General features: G+C 41.2%; 2 protein-coding genes across 3 annotated transcripts in view; one reads left to right on the forward strand and one right to left on the reverse strand.

Moving 5' to 3' along the window:
- The window catches only part of SLC39A10 (solute carrier family 39 member 10), a 336,276-nt gene that overhangs the window by 183,737 nt on the left and 132,536 nt on the right, over nt 1-20,003 (reverse strand). The gene's annotated exons all lie outside the window — the stretch shown is intronic.
- STK17B (serine/threonine kinase 17b) lies at nt 47-14,369 on the forward strand. 2 transcript variants are annotated; one of them, XM_018911683.3, is made up of 8 exons: nt 47-168; nt 2,246-2,404; nt 6,042-6,254; nt 7,921-8,065; nt 8,330-8,456; nt 9,326-9,374; nt 10,700-10,879; nt 12,699-14,369. In XM_018911683.3, exons 2-8 carry the CDS (start codon nt 2,283-2,285, stop codon nt 12,979-12,981), a joined length of 1,119 nt encoding a protein of 372 aa, XP_018767228.2. In that variant the 5' UTR covers nt 47-168; nt 2,246-2,282; the 3' UTR covers nt 12,982-14,369. The 2 variants fall into 2 exon arrangements, with proteins under 2 accessions (XP_018767228.2, XP_009086365.2); XM_009088117.4 differs by having other exon boundaries at nt 61-168; nt 2,243-2,404.

Consider the following 20,003-nt stretch of genomic DNA (forward strand, 5'->3'; position numbering starts at 1 on the left):
CCCTCTGGGCGCCGCGGCTGGGCGCGGATTGGCTGTGCTGCCGGGTGGGCGGGGCCTGGCACGGGCCCTGCTGGGACAGCCGCTCGCTTCGGCTCGCGCCTTTCAAACGCTGAGAGGCGGCGAGAGAGCGGGAGCGGAACCGTGAGGGACGGCGGGCGGTGGCCAGCGGTGAGTGTGTCCGGCCGGGGAGAGCGGGGAATGTGCCCGGCCAGGGGTGAGAGTGCCCGGCCGGGGGGCTGCTGTGCTGTGCTGCTCTGCTGGCTGGGGCGCGGTGGAAGCGCCGCGCTGCCTCCCGGGCCGGTGCCGGGTCGCGCCGGCGGCAGCGCGGGGGTGCCTGTGAGGGGAGTCGGGGCTATCCCGCGGGGGCCAGGCCGGGTCCCGCCCGGCCGCTGCCGCCCTCCGTGGTCCTTCGCTGCCAGACATCTTCCCGGCCCGGACCAGGGACTCAATGTCTTTAAAAAGGTTAAGGGAGCTGACTTTTTTCCCGGTAAACTTCCCTAGTTTAGTGGGAAGCCTTTTTCCCCCCATAGCTAGTTGAATCTCATTCTCCTGTGTAGATTTACGTGTTTCTTTGTGGGTTTCTGCCTGCTATGGGCATGTGTTGTTCTCTGTTCTTGATGATACTCAGCTAAATAAAGGAGATGTGGTGTCTTAGCAGAGAAACAACGTCGAGGCAATGTGAGGCAGGAGTTCTCCTCAATAATTGCTCTGTCCGAATGATCATTTACAATGAAAGCTGACGTAATAAGCTCGATAGTGGTAATAAATTTGATAATGGTAATCTCTCAGTCAGTGAGGCCACTTATCGAACACAAATGGTTTTCTGCTGAAGTGCAGCAGGAAGAAGATAGAGTTTAGGAGTTAAAGTTACCGAGTGAGCACAGCCCTAAGGAGGGTCATGTAAAATTTCAGACGTCAAAATCATCCTCTTAAATGGTAAACTGTCATATAATGGGGGGAGAGGGAATGTTTGCTTGTTACAGAGTGAGTCAACGACTTCTATTAGATTGTATTGTGACCTTTTCATAATTTCTTAAAGAAGCTATTTCCTGCATATCAGATGATATTTTGGAGATATTTTTAAACTCTGTAGTTTGTGTTTTTTTCCTGCTAAATTATGTACAATGAGTTGAATCCAAAATAGTTCTAATACGAATGTCCATGTTCCATCCCACACGGGAATGTGAACAATGCTGGATGGGTACTGGGTTACATTTGGATCATAACTAGTTCGAGTGCTCCCCCAGAAGTATCTGACAGTGCATTTCTCTCTTTTAAACTGCAAGTGTATTTTTGTGAGCTTGCTAGCTGTCTCTCAGTTGTAATTTGCCTTTTTTTTTTTTTTTCACTAACAGAGGTAAACCTGCTCTTTAAGTTAAAGAAGCCATCAATTACTGCTTCTGGTATCCTTCAGTAACCTTTTTCTGCCTTGCTTTTGCATTTCCCCTGGAGAGATGCTTCAGGCCTGTAAACGTGAACACCATACCCCAGTATTTTTATTGGGTTTGGTTTTGTTTTTTTTTTTTTCACTGTAGTAGAAATGCTGTGGGTGGGTGTATCTTCATAATGTGCTGTTCTACTGGTTTATTAAGGTAATTTAATCAGGATTACTACATCATTTGATTCTAAATGATCTGAACTTGCAAAGAGGACCTTGTCCATTCATGCTTCTCTCTGTCAATTAACTCAGCCTAAAGAGGAAACTTGGAGGAGCTATGAGTGAGCCTTGTAACAAATGAGAATATTCCCACTGGGAAAAGAACCCCACTTTGTCCTGTTGTTACCTATTCCTGCTGTGTTGCAGTTAACAAACAGGAAGGAGTTTTGGTAAATTCCCCCAGGAACAAATATCTGTTAAAAGTGTAAACTTAAAGCAAGTGTGGGACTTAGCCAGAATCCAGAGAAGAGTTTCAGAAAGATTAAGAAAAGGTACATCTCATTAATACTTAAGTAGCTATTAGCATTTTTATTAGAACTAAAGCTTATCCCTAGTATCTTATGGATATGCTCTAGGGAGAAAAAAACCCCAATTTATCTGGAGTGTTTACATTATTCAATTAGCATGTCTTGATTAGTATTCCTTTCAGGTTTTATTTTTACAGTGATTAAATGTCTTGTTTTCAGGCTGCTACTGAACAAAGTTCTGGCTGTTTAAGCTTTATAGTCCTAAACTCACAATATTTGTATATTTTCCTGTGTTGTAACTACGGAATTTCCAAAATTCTTAATTGTTTTGCTTCAGCAGGTGGCTGGTATAAGAGAGAGACCTGCTGCTCCTGACCATGTCGAGGAGAAAGCTGGAGAATAAAAGCCTTTCTGGCTTGTTGGCCACATCTCTGCACACATCAATCAAGACAGATAACTTCTACAATTTTTATATGCTTGAATCAAAAGAGCTAGGAAGGTAAGATTATTCCTATTTATTTTATTTGAGCAAGAGGAATTTCTGCTGCAAGAAAATTCTCAATGAACTTTACAATATAACTTGATACATTTCATACAATGAAGCAAACCTCTGCGGTAGTAAATGGAGAATGAAGTATGCCCTCCTCCTTCCCTGTCCCTTTTTTTGCATCACAGTGGGTTCTTTAGGGACCAGGAAAAGGGACAGTGAGGCATAAGCTGCTAGCCTATTCCATGTCAGACAGATCTGGAGGGTTTTCATGGGCATGTAGATTTGGGATTATCTTCCTTTCCCTGCCACATAGAGTCCTGGGGCACAGCCTAAACAAGAGATGACATTGGGTGATATTATAAGAAAAAGAATGAGGATTTTGAGTTGGCTGTTCCAGGTGTTGGGGTGAGTTTTCTGAAACCCAGAAAACAAAGACCTTTTCTCTCTCTTCCCAGACTCAAGCAGTTAGACTGAGCTTCAAACAAGCTGCTGTTTCTCAGCACTTTTGCAGCCTGCTCCCCTTGCTCTTGTTTGTAACAGTAAAATAGGAAATGAAACAACAAAGCCCCCAAACCCTGGGTGTTTATGACCCTGTTTCAGACATAGAATGAATGTGTGTTTTGGAATCACTGGGTGAATTCATACCTTGAGAATACTCAGTGAATGGGGTGTAAAGCCATGCAAGCATGATGCTGGGATCATGTTTCCAAGCTCCCTGAACAGAAGTGTGCCAGGCCAGTCTCACAGCTGTGCCTTGTAGGATCCTTTGCACCTGCAGCTCCTTTTGTCAGCAGAGATGCTCTTCTGCATGTGGTGTGTGAGCTCCTCAGCCTTCATTGTTCTCTTGGGGTTTTTTTCTATTTTTCTAGCATGTGCTTTTTATCTGGTACACTTTTATAGAAATGCACATTGCAGCCCATAACTTTCTTCTTTTCTTAACTTTTGTCAGCTCTGCTTTTGAATTCTAAGCTCTACAGAAGCAGTTTATATGCAGCACCCTCTAAACTCAGGTATTGTTCCAACGCTGGATTTTCAGACTCTACATACTTGTGAGATGATATCTAAAGCAAACAAAAGTGTAGATTTTGTGTGAATTCCAGATCAGGGTTTTTAATTTTTTTCTCTGCGTGCAAAACCAGGCATAACAAAGTAAGTGCCAAAATGCCAAGAAAACTGAAGCAGGACTCTGTTTAACAAACATATTTGTGATTTCTCCTGGCCTAACTATGTGTGTATTTTTTAATGTTTTTAAGTGTGTAAATGCTTTTTAAGTGATGTAAAATCCATCTTTTCTTTGTAGCCTCTCTAAATGATTATTATGCTTTGATTTTCACTTGCAGTTTTCTTTTTCCTGTTGAGATTATGTGGTAAATAAGTCTCTTGTTCTCTGCTTAAGCTTCCCAAGCCCCATTTCTTCCTCCCACACCCTTATCTGTTGGGTCCTTTGGTATTTAAGACTGACTCACGAAGCTGGCAGGTTAGGTTCTGTTTAGTGGGTTAAGTAGTTCTGTCCCTGCTGTGTGCGTGGCTTGGCTTCTTTTGAAGTAGTTAAATTTCTGTGGTTTCTGAGCCGAGATATGAAAACATCCTGAAATCAGTTTTTCTTGTAGAGCTGGGCTGTGAGGGGAGATGGTTGCACAGGCCAGGAGTGGGAACTGCTTGGCTTGCGTCAGTGCAGCACTTCCGAGCTGACTTTTCTGTGTTTCTGCAGCAATTTCCACAGATCTGAAAGACTTTTTTGTCTTGTTTTTTGTCTTATTTTTGCCTTAATTGGCACTCTACTGATGAACAAGTGGAAATTCTTACATCTCAAATCTGGAGGTATCAGTGATCCTTCAGGGTTGTTAAACCCACAGGAACCAGAAGGAAGATGTGCCAGAACTGCTGGGGAAGACAGTGCTGTTCTCATGAAACTGAACTGGTTCCCCTTTGTTAATTTTAGAGACACTTTGGTGGCTGGCAGGGCTGATGTGCTGCTAAAAAGAGAATGTGAGCTGGAAGGGGGAGTGTTTCCAACTTGTGCATATTATGAAATTGAGCTCAGTAACTTCAAATGCTCTGCAATAATAAGCTGGGTTAACAATTGGGAAAGAACGTGGCCATTTCAGGCTTACAAATAGTTGCTAAGGTGAAGAGTGTGCTTTTTCTTTCTATATCAAGAAAATCTACAACAAATTGGTGTTGAAATAAAAGATGACAGCCTGTTTTGTTGAATTTTTTTTCAAGTTACAGCAGTATGATTCAAAGTCATCTTTTAAATATTTAATAATTTAGGCACATTTCTGCAGTTATTTGGAAATTAAAATTGATTTTTTGCATGCAGTGCTCATTCATCCCTGTTTGATTAAATACCAAAAAAAAATACTTTTTTTTAAAGAAATGTTCTTTTTAAGCACTGGGATTTTTGCACCAGAAAAAAGGCAAAGCCTCTAAGGTAATGTGGTATTTTCTACTAAAGCAGCTCATTTAGTTTAAAGAACAGTTTAGATAGCTCATTCTGAGCTGTTTCATTATGTTTGTCCTTAGTATGCTGTGGTAACAAAAAATACAGGTAGACAGGCTTATTTTGAAGAGATAAATGTAGGTTGTGCACTTTGTACAAAGCTTGATGCTGTTTTTAGAACTTTACTCAGTTTATTGCAGCTGTTCACGTTGTTTTTTTGTAAAACAAGGTTTCTTTAAATAAATTCATTTTTTGTAAATAAGGTTTCTCTTTACAATTTGAAAGCACTTTGCATGTATGCAACCAGGCATTCCTGGGAGTACAATATTAGTAACTATACTTTTTTTTCCAGGCATTTATAACTTGGCTTATAAAACTACAATTTTTTCCTCCTAACTTTTTCAAAGATCAGCTTGGGGTTTTAACTACAGTATGTGGTTTTCTTCTAAAAACATTTCTTTGCCAAAATATGCTTTTGTTTCATACCTAAACAGTTGGCAAGGAAATAAAGTGACACACTTTGTCTAACTGTAATTGAGGAAGAGAATGCTAAGTGGTGGGTGCTTTTCTATTAAGATGTTTTGAAACATTTTGCAGATACCTGGGATTTTTGTTGCAGTACTACATGGTTTGTGGAAGGAAATTCTCTTTATGACCAAATTTTTTTTTCACTGAAAACCTCCTGCCCCACCCATGCATTTAAATGTGCTTTATTTCTCCTGTTCATTCTCTGCATTTCATAGAGGTTTGCTTTTTTAATTGTCCTGTAGGTGTTTTAATGAGGTTGAAGGTTTTTTAATATCTTGCCAACCTGAACAGAGCTCTGGGCAGTCTGGTAAGACCTCATGGCCAGCCTTGCTTCAAGCATGAGGTTTTTAGGGACTTCCAGAATCCTTTCCAACCAAATTATTCTGTGACCTGACCATGAGAATGTCCCTGTAACCTGATACTCTGATTTAATGTTTAGCTAGGCTGTATAAAGGGAATTTTCCTGGGTCTCACCAGAGTTTCATCTAGCTTAGTATCCTTCTACAGTGCCTGCAAGTGAATGTTCAGAAAACAGTGTAAGAGCAGGCCAAGCATGGCATTTCCAAATACATTTTTTTGTTTGTTTGCAATTATTTGCTGTGTCTTCTTGTTTCTAATGTTAACTTATGCACTTTTGATTTCTTGCATCTCAGTGTTTTCCCTTTTATTTCATAGAGGAAGATGTGCTGTGGTTAGAAAATGTGTAGCTAAATCCACAGGCCAAGAGTATGCAGCTAAATTTTTAAAGAAAAGGAGAAGAGGTCAAGACTGCAAAGCAGAGATTGTGCATGAAATTGCTGTCCTTGAATTAATGAAGTCCAATCCTCGCATAGTTAATCTGCATGAAGTCTATGAAACAGCAAATGAAATCATCCTAGTGTTGGAATAGTAAGTATGCCTTCATCACATGTTCCATGTTTGTAGGAAAACATCTTCAATATATTAATTTTTTGCATGAGATGCCTGAATGCCCAGAAGAATTGCAACAGTACCCTGTATACATGATGCTAATCTTTCATTGCATATACTTTATATTTTTTCCTTTAAGGATATTTCAGGCAGGCTGACTGGAAATAATATTCTTGGAATACTGTAGAAGGTCCTGAGTGCTTTGATGCAACTTAAATCACAAAAAAAAAAAAAAAAAAGAAAGTCACTAATTCCAAGTACACAGATTTCAAAGAGGTTGAGCACATCCATGCCTGTGAACTTCAAGTTAGCACTTAACATTTTTTTGGTGACTGGAGACTTACAGTTACTTTGTTTTGAGGTCCTAAGTTTAGTGGTTTTGCTGTTTTAAAATTGACTTCTGGAACAGTTTCCTAAAAAATGCCCATATTTTTTACAGATGTTCCCAAAGCTTCTTATTAGCTCTGAAAATAAGTTTAATTTGGGAATGGAATTTGCATTATCTATCATATTTGTTGTATGTGTAAATTTTGGTGTGGAACGTAAGGAACAAAATACAGCCTGTGAAATGAATTCTTTCTAAGCTTTAAGTTTCATGTCCAAAGTATTTGAAGTGCTGTTGATGGTGGTCTCTGTACACCATGATATATTCTTTGGAAAATGTGAAGGAATTTTTCTAGATTCTATCTGTAAAAGCTTTTTTTTCCCTTGGAACTCAATGACCCCTAAGATATCATTTGTTCTAAGGGTTGTTTTTTTTTTTTGCAAATCCTTTCCTGCAGAGCTTTCAGCTCTTTACCCATGTGGGTGCCCACCCATCCAGACCATAATGTAACTTGAGTACAGCAATACTGTGGGAGCCAGGGCTGCAAACCTTGTGGGAGTTGAAATCCATGGCATCCTCTGCCCTCCCCCTCATGTCCATGTTGCCATAAGGTCACCTGGGGGGAGGCATCACTGGCACCTCACATAACCTCAGCAGGTTTGTGGCTGTGTTCCCTCATTTTGTCCATTATCTGACTCTCTCTAAAATAAGAGTTTGGTAAACTTAGCAATGAAGTTTAGGCTCAGTGATCTGGAGTTCTGAGGAAGCCCTTCATCCTTGAGAGAGAGACTCACACTCGGAGCAGGCTGAGTAATGATCTCAAGCCCAGCCTGAAAGGAGACAGCTGAAACTGCAGCCAAGTGTAGGAATAACTCATAAACCACAGGAGCACAGATATTTCCATGCTGCTTTACACTGCTCTGAATTATTTAGGAACTGGTCTCATGGAAGGCATTTTAGATTTGACTTGAAAAGAAAGGCTTCTTTGATTAGGGGCTGATGATAGAACTCAGCTTCTGGAAGCTTCTTCCTGTTTGCTTAAAGGGACCAGAGCATTATGAGGTTACCAGTCAAAGTGGTTTTTTGCTGTCTCAACTGCTGTTTCGGGCTATAAGGAAAGAAAAAGCGTCATCACATTTTTCCCCTTTTCTAAGTGTTTATATTAAGGGTTTCAGTGTAAATGTGTAAAAAGAAAAATATTCCCAGCCTCTGTGATATTACAGATATATGTTAGATAAATATGAGCCATTAAAAACATTTTTCCTTGCTAAAGTTTCAAAATTTAAACTTAATACATAGGTATTCTTCAATGTGTTTCAGTGCTGCTGGAGGAGAAATATTTGACTTGTGTGTCCCAGATCTGGATGACAGAATTGGTGAAAGGGATATTGTAAGGCTTATAAGGCAAATACTTGAAGGACTTTGCTGCTTGCATGAAAACAATATTGTTCATCTTGATTTAAAGGTGAGGCTGCAGCAGGCTTTGTTTTAGCACTTCATCTTCAATTTATTCTGTTCATCAAAGTAATTTGTTAAATACATCTAAAAGATGAGGAGAAGGAGACTAAATTATATTAAAATGATATTAAAAGGATAGAGATTAAATATTTTAAAATAACATTTAGCAATAAGTATTTCACAATAGAAGCTGAAGTGTCATTTAGTACATTGGGCTTTTTTTTCCCAGATTGTATTTTATTAATTAGGAATGCAATTTTTTCTATTCTAGCCTCAAAATATTTTGCTGAGCAGCATCAATCCCCTTGGTGATGTAAAAATTGTAGATTTTGGGATGTCTCGGAAGCTTGAGAATTCCAATGAACTGCGGCAGATCATGGGAACCACAGAGTATCTCGGTATGGAAGGGCTGCTTCCCAGCCTCTCATGTGGGCTTTCCAGGAAACAGGAACATTCATGGAGCACACTGAGCAACTTACAAGCTGATAAAGAGCGCCATAGGACAAGGCAACATGTTTGAGCTGCTCTTTTTAAGAGTAGTCAACAAATATTTGCACTAAAAAAATCCTGAATTATACCAATCAGTGCAGCTCTCAATTTTATACTGTAGAATTTGCTGTTATGGGCTGTTAAATTGTTCTAATTAGAACTGAAATACAACATTAGCATGCACAAAGAAATGTTCTTTGAATTAATGCAGCGTCTTTAATGTTATTCAATATGATGATATAATTAAAATATTTGGTGGAAAGGGAAAGATTGCTGTTAACACTTGTCCCTCTCTGAGGGACAAGTTTCCTTCATGGTTTGCCAACACTCAGTGTTAAGAGGACTTCATTCTGCAGTGAATAACTTGCTACCTAGCCCATGCTAACAGCCACTGATCCCAAAATTGGCTTGGTCATCTTGTGTTGCAGCTTTAACGTGATGAAGGCTCTATACATTCCCCTTAAAAAGCTGTATAACCAAAACCTCTTAGGAGAAAAAGGTATGTGCATGCATCTGATTAGAACACATCTTGAACCTTGGATAAACTTCAGGCCAGGTAGTGCCACTTTGGTGTCAACCAAGTAAACATCCATGTCTAGGCCAATGGAAATAACTTTTTTGCCACTTTGTGGCTTGGAAATAATAAATCTAATTATTGAAACTACATGTTGAGTCTCATAATAATGGTTGGCAAAAGAATGCCAGAAATGTAATGTGTGATTCAAGGCCATTTGAATAAGATATTTATTAATGCATTTTTTTTTCCCCATCTCTTTAGCTCCAGAAATCTTAAACTATGATCCTATTACCACAGCTACAGACATGTGGTAGGTTTGATCTTCATTTTATTGGGGTTTGGTGGGACCCCGTAACACTCTAAGGGCCTGATCCAGTTTCATCTGGCTTCCAAGAATCCCCTTCTGTTGGTGGGCTGGCTGGAAGAGGGAGGGGAGGGATGAAGCCCTCAGGACTTACAGGAGTTTATGGATCTGTTGCACACGTATTGGGAAATGCAGGTGGCTTCTGAGTCTGTGGAGGATAGGTGTTGGTTCTGAGGGAATAATAACAGTGACTGGATAACATACTTTAGGTATTACTCCTGGGTGACATGCTTCAGGTATTAGCTACTCTAGGACACTTCCCTCCCCACTTTGACATTGTTAAATAATTTTTTGTACAAAGTATAAGAAGGATGTAAACTTCCTACTTCTTATTTTTAGGGAAATACCTGCAGAGTGAATCATAAAAATGACAAGTACCTTGAACTGACCCACAACTTTTTGTGGCATTTTAATTTTATGTGCTATGTTAAAGACTAGCTTTGAACTGTTTCCTTTAAAACATAAAATCTTCAGCATCTTAAGTAATATTCACTGTTAAGAGTTGCTAGTTGCTCCTCTGAAATCCTCAACTTGCAGTAGTAACTAAGTCTGTTCATCAGTGTTTTTTAATCACATATTATTTGCCTGCTTTTGTGGGAAGACAGAAGAAAACCCCTTGTGATGCTGTGATCACAGTGACAAACCCAGGAGCTGCATGTTTTAATGGGTACTAAATTCTGATCTCTCAGATCACAAAAATGTTTTTATTATGCGTCAAGAAACCACCTTAAGATTTATAATAGATTGCATGATCTGTGGTATACATGTTCATGTTCTTGGGAGAAACATCTCAGCTAGAAGAGATTGTAACACAACTCAGATGTCAAATGTACAGAGAGGTTGATTAAGTCTTTGCTCTGTTACCCAGAATTGCAATGAACGATGGATTTTATTTGCATGCAGATTAGCAAGTCTGTCTTTTTTTGCAGCTCTGTTATCCAGAATTGCCACATGTCCCAAGAGTGGGCTGTGTAAAAGTGTTATTTCCTTTTCCTAACAATCTCAGTAGGAACAAAAGGGGCTATTGAAATTAAAGAGTTTTCAAAAATCCCTTCACTGAGATATATGGACACATATCTTTCCTTGTGTGTGTATGTGCAGTCATGTTTGAATTACATAAAATTGAGGTGTAACATGTTGGCTGTAATTCTGAGAGTGGGATATGCCAGGATTTGCAGCACAGTAAATATGCAGGGTATATTGTTTAGATTCTCCAGGAGGTTTATACATTCTGGTCTCTAGTAGGTTGATACATTGTGTTCTTATCTCAGGAACGTCGGTGTCATCTCATACATGCTGCTGACACAAGAATCTCCATTTGTGGGAGCTGATGTTCAAGAAACTTACCTTAATATATCTCAAGTTAATGTGGATTATTCAGAAGAAACATTTTCATCTGTTTCACAGCCTGCAAAAGACTTCATTCAAAAACTTCTCATAAAAAATCCAGAGTAAGTTGCAAACTCTTCCAGGCAAGAATCCTAAATTTGTGGAGCACCTAGAAAAAGTGAACGTTAATTTATGTGCCTATGTCACTGAGAAGATCAGTTGGATATTTCACAATACATTGGTATTTTCGACTGGATATTTAAAGTGCAGGTTGATGCTTTTCCATAATGTGTGAGAAGAATTTTGGATTCAATGTCTGGCTAAAATTGTCAGATATTATTTTTATTATTTTTACAAATAATGTTATTAGTGAGGCTTGTTCTTTGAGGGTTTTTGGTTTAAGTTTCTTTATACTTTCATTCAGATGACAGATTTTTATCAGATTTTATTAAAGTATGCTCTAGAAAGGTCACATTCTTTTCTATAATTATTGTAGTTTGGAAAGGCAATGCAACCTCATTGCATTGCTTTCTTGTTTCCTGACTCACTTTTATCTTTTTTACTTAAATAGCTCTCTTACTATATTTTTATACTTGGCAGTGTCTCTCCTTGTTCGGTGTTCCAAAAATTATCTCAATCCAAAGCAAAGGTTTGTTTGTAAGGCACGCTCCCTTAACTCTCATTCTTTGGGAGTTCAGATTCTAATCAAGCCCTTGCAAAGAAGCTGAACTTTGAGAAGTGAGCTGGTCAGGTTTTATTGATTGCAGTGCTAGATGTGGTCACCTGTGGTGAGCCAGTAATCGTTGTCATCTTCAGAGAGCCTCCAGCAGGCAGGAGTGAGCCTGCCTGGCTGCGAGAGGCTCTTGGACAGGAGGAGAGCATGGGAGGTGATTCCTGGGAAGTGGCTGCTCTGAGGCAATAAGGACTCCATATAAAGTCATGTCTGAAGAGTCCTCCCTGTCCTAACACCTCACATACATGGTTTGTCAGGATCTGAAATGATTCACAAAACCCCAGTATCACGAGGGAATCTTGTCTTTCATGTTTGTGGAGCACCTAGAAAAAAGGAATCAGTGATGAAGAACCTGCTTTGATAACTCTTAGTGTGGACCTCTGGGATATTTAACATTCTGCCACAATTACTTCTCATTTTCTCCCAGGCATCTCAAGAATCTTCATTATATACTCAATAAGCTCTCATTCCAACTCTTGATGACTATACCTCCTTGAATTTTAAGAGGAAAAGTCTCTCTCAGAGAGTCAACTCTGTAAAGTTACACTCTTCTGACTGAAAAATATCCCTGTGTTCTGATGGTGTTAGGGACAAGTAGTGGGCTCTGCTGTCTTGGAGCCAGTTTTCTGGCAAGTTCTGTGAAAGTTAACAATGCAGAACACATTAAAACTTGAAGTAGCACTAGACTAGGTTATCCAGAGGAGCAATTTTCTAAGTCTGGTTTGTTTGGTAGGATCTACATTTTGAAAGAGTTTATGCCAGATGAATTGCAAGAGTAAAACACTGGAACATGTCAGAGTTTGTGACATCCTGTTAACTTGGCTTTCCTTGAAAGCATAATGACTGAATCATCATGAGCCTCACTGTTTATGGTCTGTATAAAACACATTACTTTAAAAGTAAAAGCAAGTGCCCATTTATGTGTAGCATGTTGAAAACATTCGAAGGGACCATGTTGAAAACATTCCCAGGGACTGGGTTCCTTGTTCTGATGAAAGCTTACCAGCTTTAAGGTAAACCATCAACTAAATTTAGATGCATGTATCCAATACTTAACTATGTTTTGTAGCAGCTGAGGTAGGGGGGAAAACACACCAATATTGACTCTTCAGTGTCAATTTTGCTCAGGATTTTTAGCATCAGAGCTATTTTAGTTTTTTAGTATTGGTGGAATTAACTCAAGCACCTTTTCCTTTCCCCCTCTGAAGGGACCGGCCCACTGCAGCAGACTGTCTGTCCCATTCGTGGTTGCAGCAAGGGGAGCTCATGCTCCTGTGCACCCCTGAAGAGATCTGCTCCTCCTCTCAGCTGCCAGGACACACAGCCAAGTGCTCAGAAGAGTGGAGTGTAAAATCCAGCAGCAGTGGGAGCTGCAGTGACAAAGAGGACAAGGAGAACATCCCAGAGGACAGCAGCACGCTCTCCAAACGCTTCCGATTCGACGACTCGTTGCAGTATCCCCAGGACTTCATGACAGACTTTGTGTGCTAATGTAGAACATAGACTTCTCATGGAATGAATTCAGCATAATCTGTTCCAGTGGTGAAAAAAAGGCTCTGGCTTGCCAATTCGTGCAGCATTGGCATGCTGGAAATGCACTTTGATTCTTTTATGCTGGTGCCTCCTTTTCTATCCATTGCTGGCAGTGGATTTAACTCCTGAGGTATCGGAGTTGTTGCGCCCATGAAATGAATTATTTTTTTTATGAAGATACAATATTTTTGCACTTTTCAAGTTCTAGTCAAAAGATGATACTAGAGTGAACAAACTGAAACCTGCAAATGAGTTTAAGCATAGCCTTTGTCAAACAGTGGTTGAACACATGCATGCTTTTAGGACTACCTTTTCTTTTAGTAAGAAATTGGGGAGCAGGGAAGCTGAATCTTGCTGGTTTACTGGAGTTGCTTGCTAGCATTCTCACCACTTGGAATAGAGGCTAAATTTGATATGTTTTGGGACTAGGATGCATCTCTTGGGGCCATTTGGAAACCTGTTTTACCTCTAGGATCACTACTAGTTCTGCCTTATGGATCTGGTCTACTTGGGCATTATCATGCATTTTCTGTGTGGTTATGCTGTGTTGGATCTCTACAACACTTGGCATAGAAAACAGGTAGATTGTCAGTCCTTGTGCTTATGGTCCTTGGCTTCTTACCATAAATGACATTGGAAGATGAGGTTCCTATGCTGATGTGAATATTTGAACTTGGTGGTTGGCTTTGGTCAAACCTCTGAAATAGTATCATCTACCTGTATTTATTTTTCCTTATCTTAAACTCCAAACGATCCCTCCCAAAAATCCCCACACAAACAAGCCCCAAAACACAAAGCCTCTAGTTAAAAGAGTAAACTGAGTAAACTGAAAATAACCATTTTTGCCAGTGAAACAGCGATTACCAGTTTTTCTCTGTGCCCCTCTAATGTAGAAGTGTAACTTGCTGTCAGTTAGTGTTGCCCATAATTACTCAGCTTCATGCCTGCTCTGAGAAATGGACTGCAGTGTGTTAGTATTTCAAGGCAAACTACCTAAGAATTGTTTTAAGCCTTTAAAATTGGTTTGGTTAGTGGTATTTTTTAAAGTTCTGTGCCTTCCACTTTCATTTGTTTCTGGCTCTGAGGTAATAATGCCTGTGTCAAGGTTTGTCTTAAAGCAAATGCCAGTTGTGCCTTAACAACCTGAAAGTAATACTCATAAAATAAGCCCCTTAATCATAACAGAGCCTGTGAGCCTTTTTGGGCAGTGAATTTATTAAAACTCTTACAGATATTTTAAAAGTAAATGGCACTTCAAAATATTTTGAGATTTTCCACTCCTCTAAGCTTAAATTTAATTGTCTTTAAATTGGATTTGTTTTCTGTAATAAAATACCACAATCTGATACTCTTTTAAAGTGTGCCTGTGGATTTGTCAGTAGTTGGGCAGATTGGCATTTTGAAATATGACAGAGGTGAACCTGATGAGTGGTAAAAGGTTATGTTTTATCTCTCTTCACACAAGGAAAGAACAGTTTTTTTCCAAACATATTTCAGTGTAAAGTGTCACCAAAATGCATGGGGGGGATTCAGGACTGTCTTGGTTTGGGGGGATGCTCATCTTGACAAGTGGAAAGCAGACTGAGGTGTAAGGCATGTGAAGCTTTTCAGCTTCTGTTTGTCAGAAGAAGTTCTCCAAGATTTAATTTCATATGAAATACAGTAACAGGTTTGTTCAGCAGGGACAAAGCTCTGATAGCTGGGTGTGAGTGAGCCACACCAGGTCTCCTCTGTGGATTGATTCTCATGGAGCTTTTTTCAGTGGTACTGACTGTATATGCATAATTACAGAATTACTTTGCAGGAGGCAGCTGTTGGATTGTGCTCAGGTACTTTACACCCTTACTTTTCAAAGTCCTTGGCTTTTCCCAGTTGGAGTCTTACCTGAGTTTAGATTGTTTTCCACCATCACGGACTCCAGTCTGAACTGGGTAGGTTAATATCACAAATTATTCTATACCTATGTAGAAGTTAAAGGTCACTTAAGATAAAGAAGAAAATGCCAAAAAGTAGTGTAAATAAAGGTAAAAAAGAATTTTAAAAAAATTGTTCTAATTTAAAATTCTGCCAAAGTATTCCTGAATAGAAATTACAACTATTTTTTAGCATCTGGAAAATAAAACTGATAGCATATGCCAGCACTTGATGACAAAGCTGTTATTCCTTAAGATTTTTATCACAGTATCTGATGTTTACATTTCTTACTACTTTAGAGCTAACTTATCTTTAAATAATTGAAAAATTGTTTTATCCAAATAATTTAAGTTTTGAAGATGTTATTTGTATTGCATATATACTGAAAATATACCTTGAATTAGACTTTGTTTGGATAAGTGCATATTTTAAAATATTGTTGTACAAATTAACTCCAGTTGAAAGTAAATACATGCTTTGTAGGCAACTGTTAGTCTGTTTTGCTTCTTCTCATAGTACTGGGACTTTCCAAGTGTGAATGAATGCTGAGTAACATTTTGAGATGACTGAAGTTATACTTCTATGCAGTTCATGACCTTTTTCTATTAAAAAAAAAATAAACTTTGCCATTTTTTCAAAGCTTCCATGTTTGTTTTTTTTTTATTTATTTACAGAATCAGAGGCTGGTTGAGGTTTGGAGGGACCTCTGCAAGTCCATGCCCTCTGCTTCAACCATCCCAGCTAGGCCTTGCTGGCCAGAACGATGTCCAGATGGCTTTGGGTTTCCAAGGAAGGACACTCAGTCTCCAGCTCTGCAGTTCTCAGCCAGCCTCACAGTACCTGTGTCTTCTTGTGCTCAGATGGAAGCTCCCGTGTTCCAGTGTGTGCCATTCCCTCTTGTCCTGTCACTGGGCATCCCTGATGGGAGCCTGGCTCCATCTTCTGTGCACCCCACTTCAGATGATGGTATGTGTTGATAAGAGTCTCCCTGAGCTTCCTTGTGCCTAAACAATCCCTGCTGCCTCATCCTTTCCTTGTAAGAGAGGTGCTGCAGTCCCTGAATCCCTCTGTGGCCTTTAGCTGGACTCCCAGCTCTGTGTGTGTGTGTCTCACACTGGGCACTGCTCCTGTGTGAGGAAAGGGAAGGATCACCTCTGTCACCCTGCTGGTGCAGCCCATGCCATCAGCCTGCTCTGGGCACACTGCTGGCTCTTGTCCAACTCCAGGAGCCCAGGGCCTTCTCTGGCAAAGGGGTTTTTCCAGCTGGATGGCTCCAGGATGTATCAGTGTGCAGGACTCTTCCTCCACAGCCCATTTCTCCAGCCTGCAGAGGTGCCTATGGATGGCAGCAGGACCTGCAGGTATATCAGCCACTCCCAGTTTGTGTCACCTGCAGCCTTGCTGAGGGCATGCTCTGCCCAAAATTAACCAGGATCTTCTGGGAGGGTGTCAGAGGTCTGGTCCCTTCAGCTCCTGGCAGTCATTTCACTGCAGAGGGCTGCTCAAGTCTGACTTCCCCTTGCTGAACTCATGCTGACTACTACCAGTGAATCATGACCTTAGCTGCTCACTTCCTGGAACTGTTTTCCATGTGTCTGGGGTTTATGTAGAAAATGTTGCTGTTCCTATTTGTAATAATCTAGTTATATCTTGCTGTACTTAATGAGGTGATACTTTTTATATTAAATTCTACTGCCCTTTCTGAATGGCTGTGTAAGACAACTTAAATGCAATCTTTGTTATACATATTAACTTCCTAGGGCATTAATGGTGCATTTGTTTCATTTTTGAGTACATGGCTGAAATAAAAAACAACAAACCCCAAAACAAGTGTGCTTTGGAAAGGGAATTGCACTCAAAAGAGGGGGTTACCCAGGCCAACAGGAGTTAGAGTGTTTCTTCCAAAAGCACATTTCATTGACAAAGCTTTTCCATTGTTTGAAATGCACAAATGGGCTTTCTTTTTAGTGAAAGAAACTGTGTGTCCATGTGGCTGCTTTGGTGTTGCAGCATTAAATTCAGAAATTATCTGAATATTTACATTTCTTGCAGTGAGAGTTCTTACCAGGAATGATGCCTATTTTTTAACACATCAAGGAAACAAACTATTCTGTTTAATGGTGGTTTGAGACAACTTGAAATTTCTGCTTTTTCAAAAATTCTAAAGGAGGCAATATCTTTGAGAAATGTATCACAGTGACTTTAAACTGAGAGTAGAGTTAGATTAGATAATGAGAAGAAATTCTTGACAGTGAGGGCCATGAGGCACTGGAAAAGGTTGTTCAAAAAAGCTGTGGATGCCCCATCCCTAGAAGTGTTCAAGGCCAGGTTAGACAGGGCTCTGAGCAACCTGATCTAGTGGGAGGTGTCCCTGCCCATGGCAGAGGGTTGGAACTGCAAGGTCCCTCCCAACCCAAGCCATTATATGGTAATAACTGACCCTCTTCTTCTTACCAGGACAGCTGTGCTTGTGCTCTTGCCAAGTGAGGCAAGTTAAGTTGGAAAAAATACTTTGTAAAACTGGGGCAGAACACGAGTGTGCTGTTAAAGTTTGTTTCAGAAACTTCTCATCTTGGGCATTGAGAACCTGGCAGCTGACAGGCTTGAAAATACTGCTTGATCCACTCAGCACTGCAGAAATGAGCAAGATACAGAATGAATCAGAGTGTAGAAAGACTGCTGAATTTAATGTTAATATTACAAGGCTGAATTGCCAGTGAGTAATGTGCTATGAGAGTAAAAGGAAACTTTTTAATAATTAAAAGCAGGTACAGGAATGATCACATAAGTTCTTACCTGGTATCCCATGTAGGGAATAAACAGCAAGGTAGGTATTGTTGTTGTTGTAAGAAGAAAGTTCTTCTGCTAATAAAAAATACTACAGGTATAAGCATTTTCTTTTAAATGTTTCTCATATTAGCAATCTGTTTCTTCTTTCCTCTGAAGAGTACAAGCAGGTATGCTATTTCCAGTTTCCTAATCAGACAATAAACCCCAAAAGGATTCCCATGCCTGGCAGTGTGTGCTGAATGTGACACTGCTTGCTGTAGGTGTGGTTCTGGTAGTTGAAAATAGCAGGGAGCATCCTTTGCATGGTTTCCAGCTGGACTGGTCCATCTCATAGCCAGGACAGACCAGAGCTTGTGTGAATCTCCCTATGCTAGGTTGAGTATGAGGGTATTTCTCATTTTGAAGTCAAAACCAGGCTTTGGTGCTGGCTAGGATTCAGAAAATGCACTGGGAATTCCAGGTGATGTTGAGCCTTCTGCAGCTGGACAAAGCAGAAATACCCTAATGGTTCTTTGCCTGTGGTATTTTAATGAAGGGGTTTTTATGGTTTAAACTTGCTATCTAGACTCATACTGCTCTGTGTGCAGTTCACAAGACTGGTTACAGGCCTGAACTGGGGCTCATTCATAGGCAGTTTTCAGCAGGTTAATGCTGTAAAATGTAGTGCTTTTATATATTGCTGTGAAAACATCCAGAAACCTCATTTAAAACTCACAAACTTTTCAACATGGCCAAAACTGTTTCAGATCCCATAGAAATTCAAACCTGGCCACAGCAAAGTGTTGGAAGTCATACCAACTATGCCACTAGTTGATTTAGATGGGTCAAAGCATTGGATTCAGTGGAGGAAACGCCCACTGACGACCAATGAAGCGGAATGAGACTTGAATTTATATTTTCTTGCATTCTGTAATTTCCCAGGAGTGTGGGGGCAGGTGGTTTAAATCCTAAGTCACTGTGCACAAGATGGGCTGGTGCATGATGAGGCACCTGGAAAACCTTCGCTTGCTGTTGTGGGTTAGCCACCCAAGCCCATTCTATCTCGGCAGGAATCATTTTGCAAACACAGCTGAGTTCCTTTGCATGTTTAGCTGACACACCTGTCCCCCACTTTGCCTGGAGACGAGCACCTGCACTCACCTATGGGTTATTACCTCACACCTGGGTTTTTTACGAAGGCGAGGAGGACGCCGGCCTCGGCAGCAGCGAATGCCACATGCTGCTCGGAGCCGTGCTCACCATCCTTATTTGAAGCTGGCAGGCCCGGCAGGGGCTGAGGCTTTTTCTGCAGGCGGACAGTCGCGGTGCAGTACCGGCACAGCTGCAGATACTTTGAGGAAGTTTAATTCCCCTCAGGTGTGCTGAATTCCGTGCCCTCAGGTGTGAGGCGTTCTCGGCCGAGGCGCGTCCGGCGCGGGCTCAGCGTCCCGGCCACGGCACCGCAGCCGCTGCCGGGCTCCCGGCGCTGGGCCAGGCAGGGCGGCCGGGATGGGGCTCCCGCCGGTTTCCAGCGGCTGGGATGGGGCGGTGGAGCCCGGGAAGCGGCGGTGCTGAGCCCGGGAAGCGGCGGTGCTGAGCTGGGCCGGGTCCCGCTGCGGAGCGCCGGGAGCGGCCGAGCGCGGGCCCTCGGTGCGGCGGCTGCCGGCGCTCCGCCGGGCACCGGGCTGTCGGAGCGGGCTTGCTGAGCTGAAAAGTGCGGTTTTTAAAATTTATTATTATTATTATTATATAGTTTTAAATGTTTTTAACTGAACTCCCTTTTGTGAGTTAACTTTCTGCCGTGCCGGGTTTTACCGCTGCCAGCCCGGCGCTCGCTCGGTGTGAGCAGGGCCTGGCCGCAGTGCCCGGTCCCGCTGAGGCGCAGGGCATCGGCACCCAACCATCAAACCGCCCTGGCTGTGCTGCCAACTCTGCAAAACAGGGGTTTACAAACAACACAGTCCTCCTTAAAGCTGCCCGGATCGCCTTTAATTGGCTTAGCAGGGCAAATTTAAACAGATGCTTTTGGTTTGGGCTGGTGCTCCTCTACTGTTTCCAGAGAAAGTGACTCTCTCCTATAGGCACCCCTTTAGCAACCACAGAAATTAATTTGTGTACCAAGGCTTCAGCTTGGTGCAAAGTACAAAATATGATGTCATTGCCTTGGTTTCTGCTGGACTAGAGTTCGTTTTCCTCTGAGCAGCTGGCAGAGTGCTGTGTTTTGGACTCAGTATGACAATTACATTGATAACACACTGATGTTTTGGTTGTTGCTAGGTAGTGCTTACACAAATCAA

Source organism: Serinus canaria, chromosome 7, assembly GCF_022539315.1.
Source record: "Serinus canaria isolate serCan28SL12 chromosome 7, serCan2020, whole genome shotgun sequence".
Taxonomy (NCBI): domain Eukaryota; kingdom Metazoa; phylum Chordata; class Aves; order Passeriformes; family Fringillidae; genus Serinus; species Serinus canaria.

What these genes read in the sequence shown, in the direction of transcription:
- STK17B (XM_018911683.3), top strand. Translation starts at nt 2,283, where the DNA reads ATGTCGAGGAGAAAGCTGGAGAATAAAAGCCTTTCTGGCTTGTTGGCC. An exon ending in ATCATCCTAGTGTTGGAATA is followed by an intron (nt 6,255 to 7,920) that starts GTAAGTATGCCT and finishes AATGTGTTTCAG; the next exon opens with TGCTGCTGGAGGAGAAATAT. An exon ending in ACCACAGCTACAGACATGTG is followed by an intron (nt 9,375 to 10,699) that starts GTAGGTTTGATC and finishes TTCTTATCTCAG; the next exon opens with GAACGTCGGTGTCATCTCAT.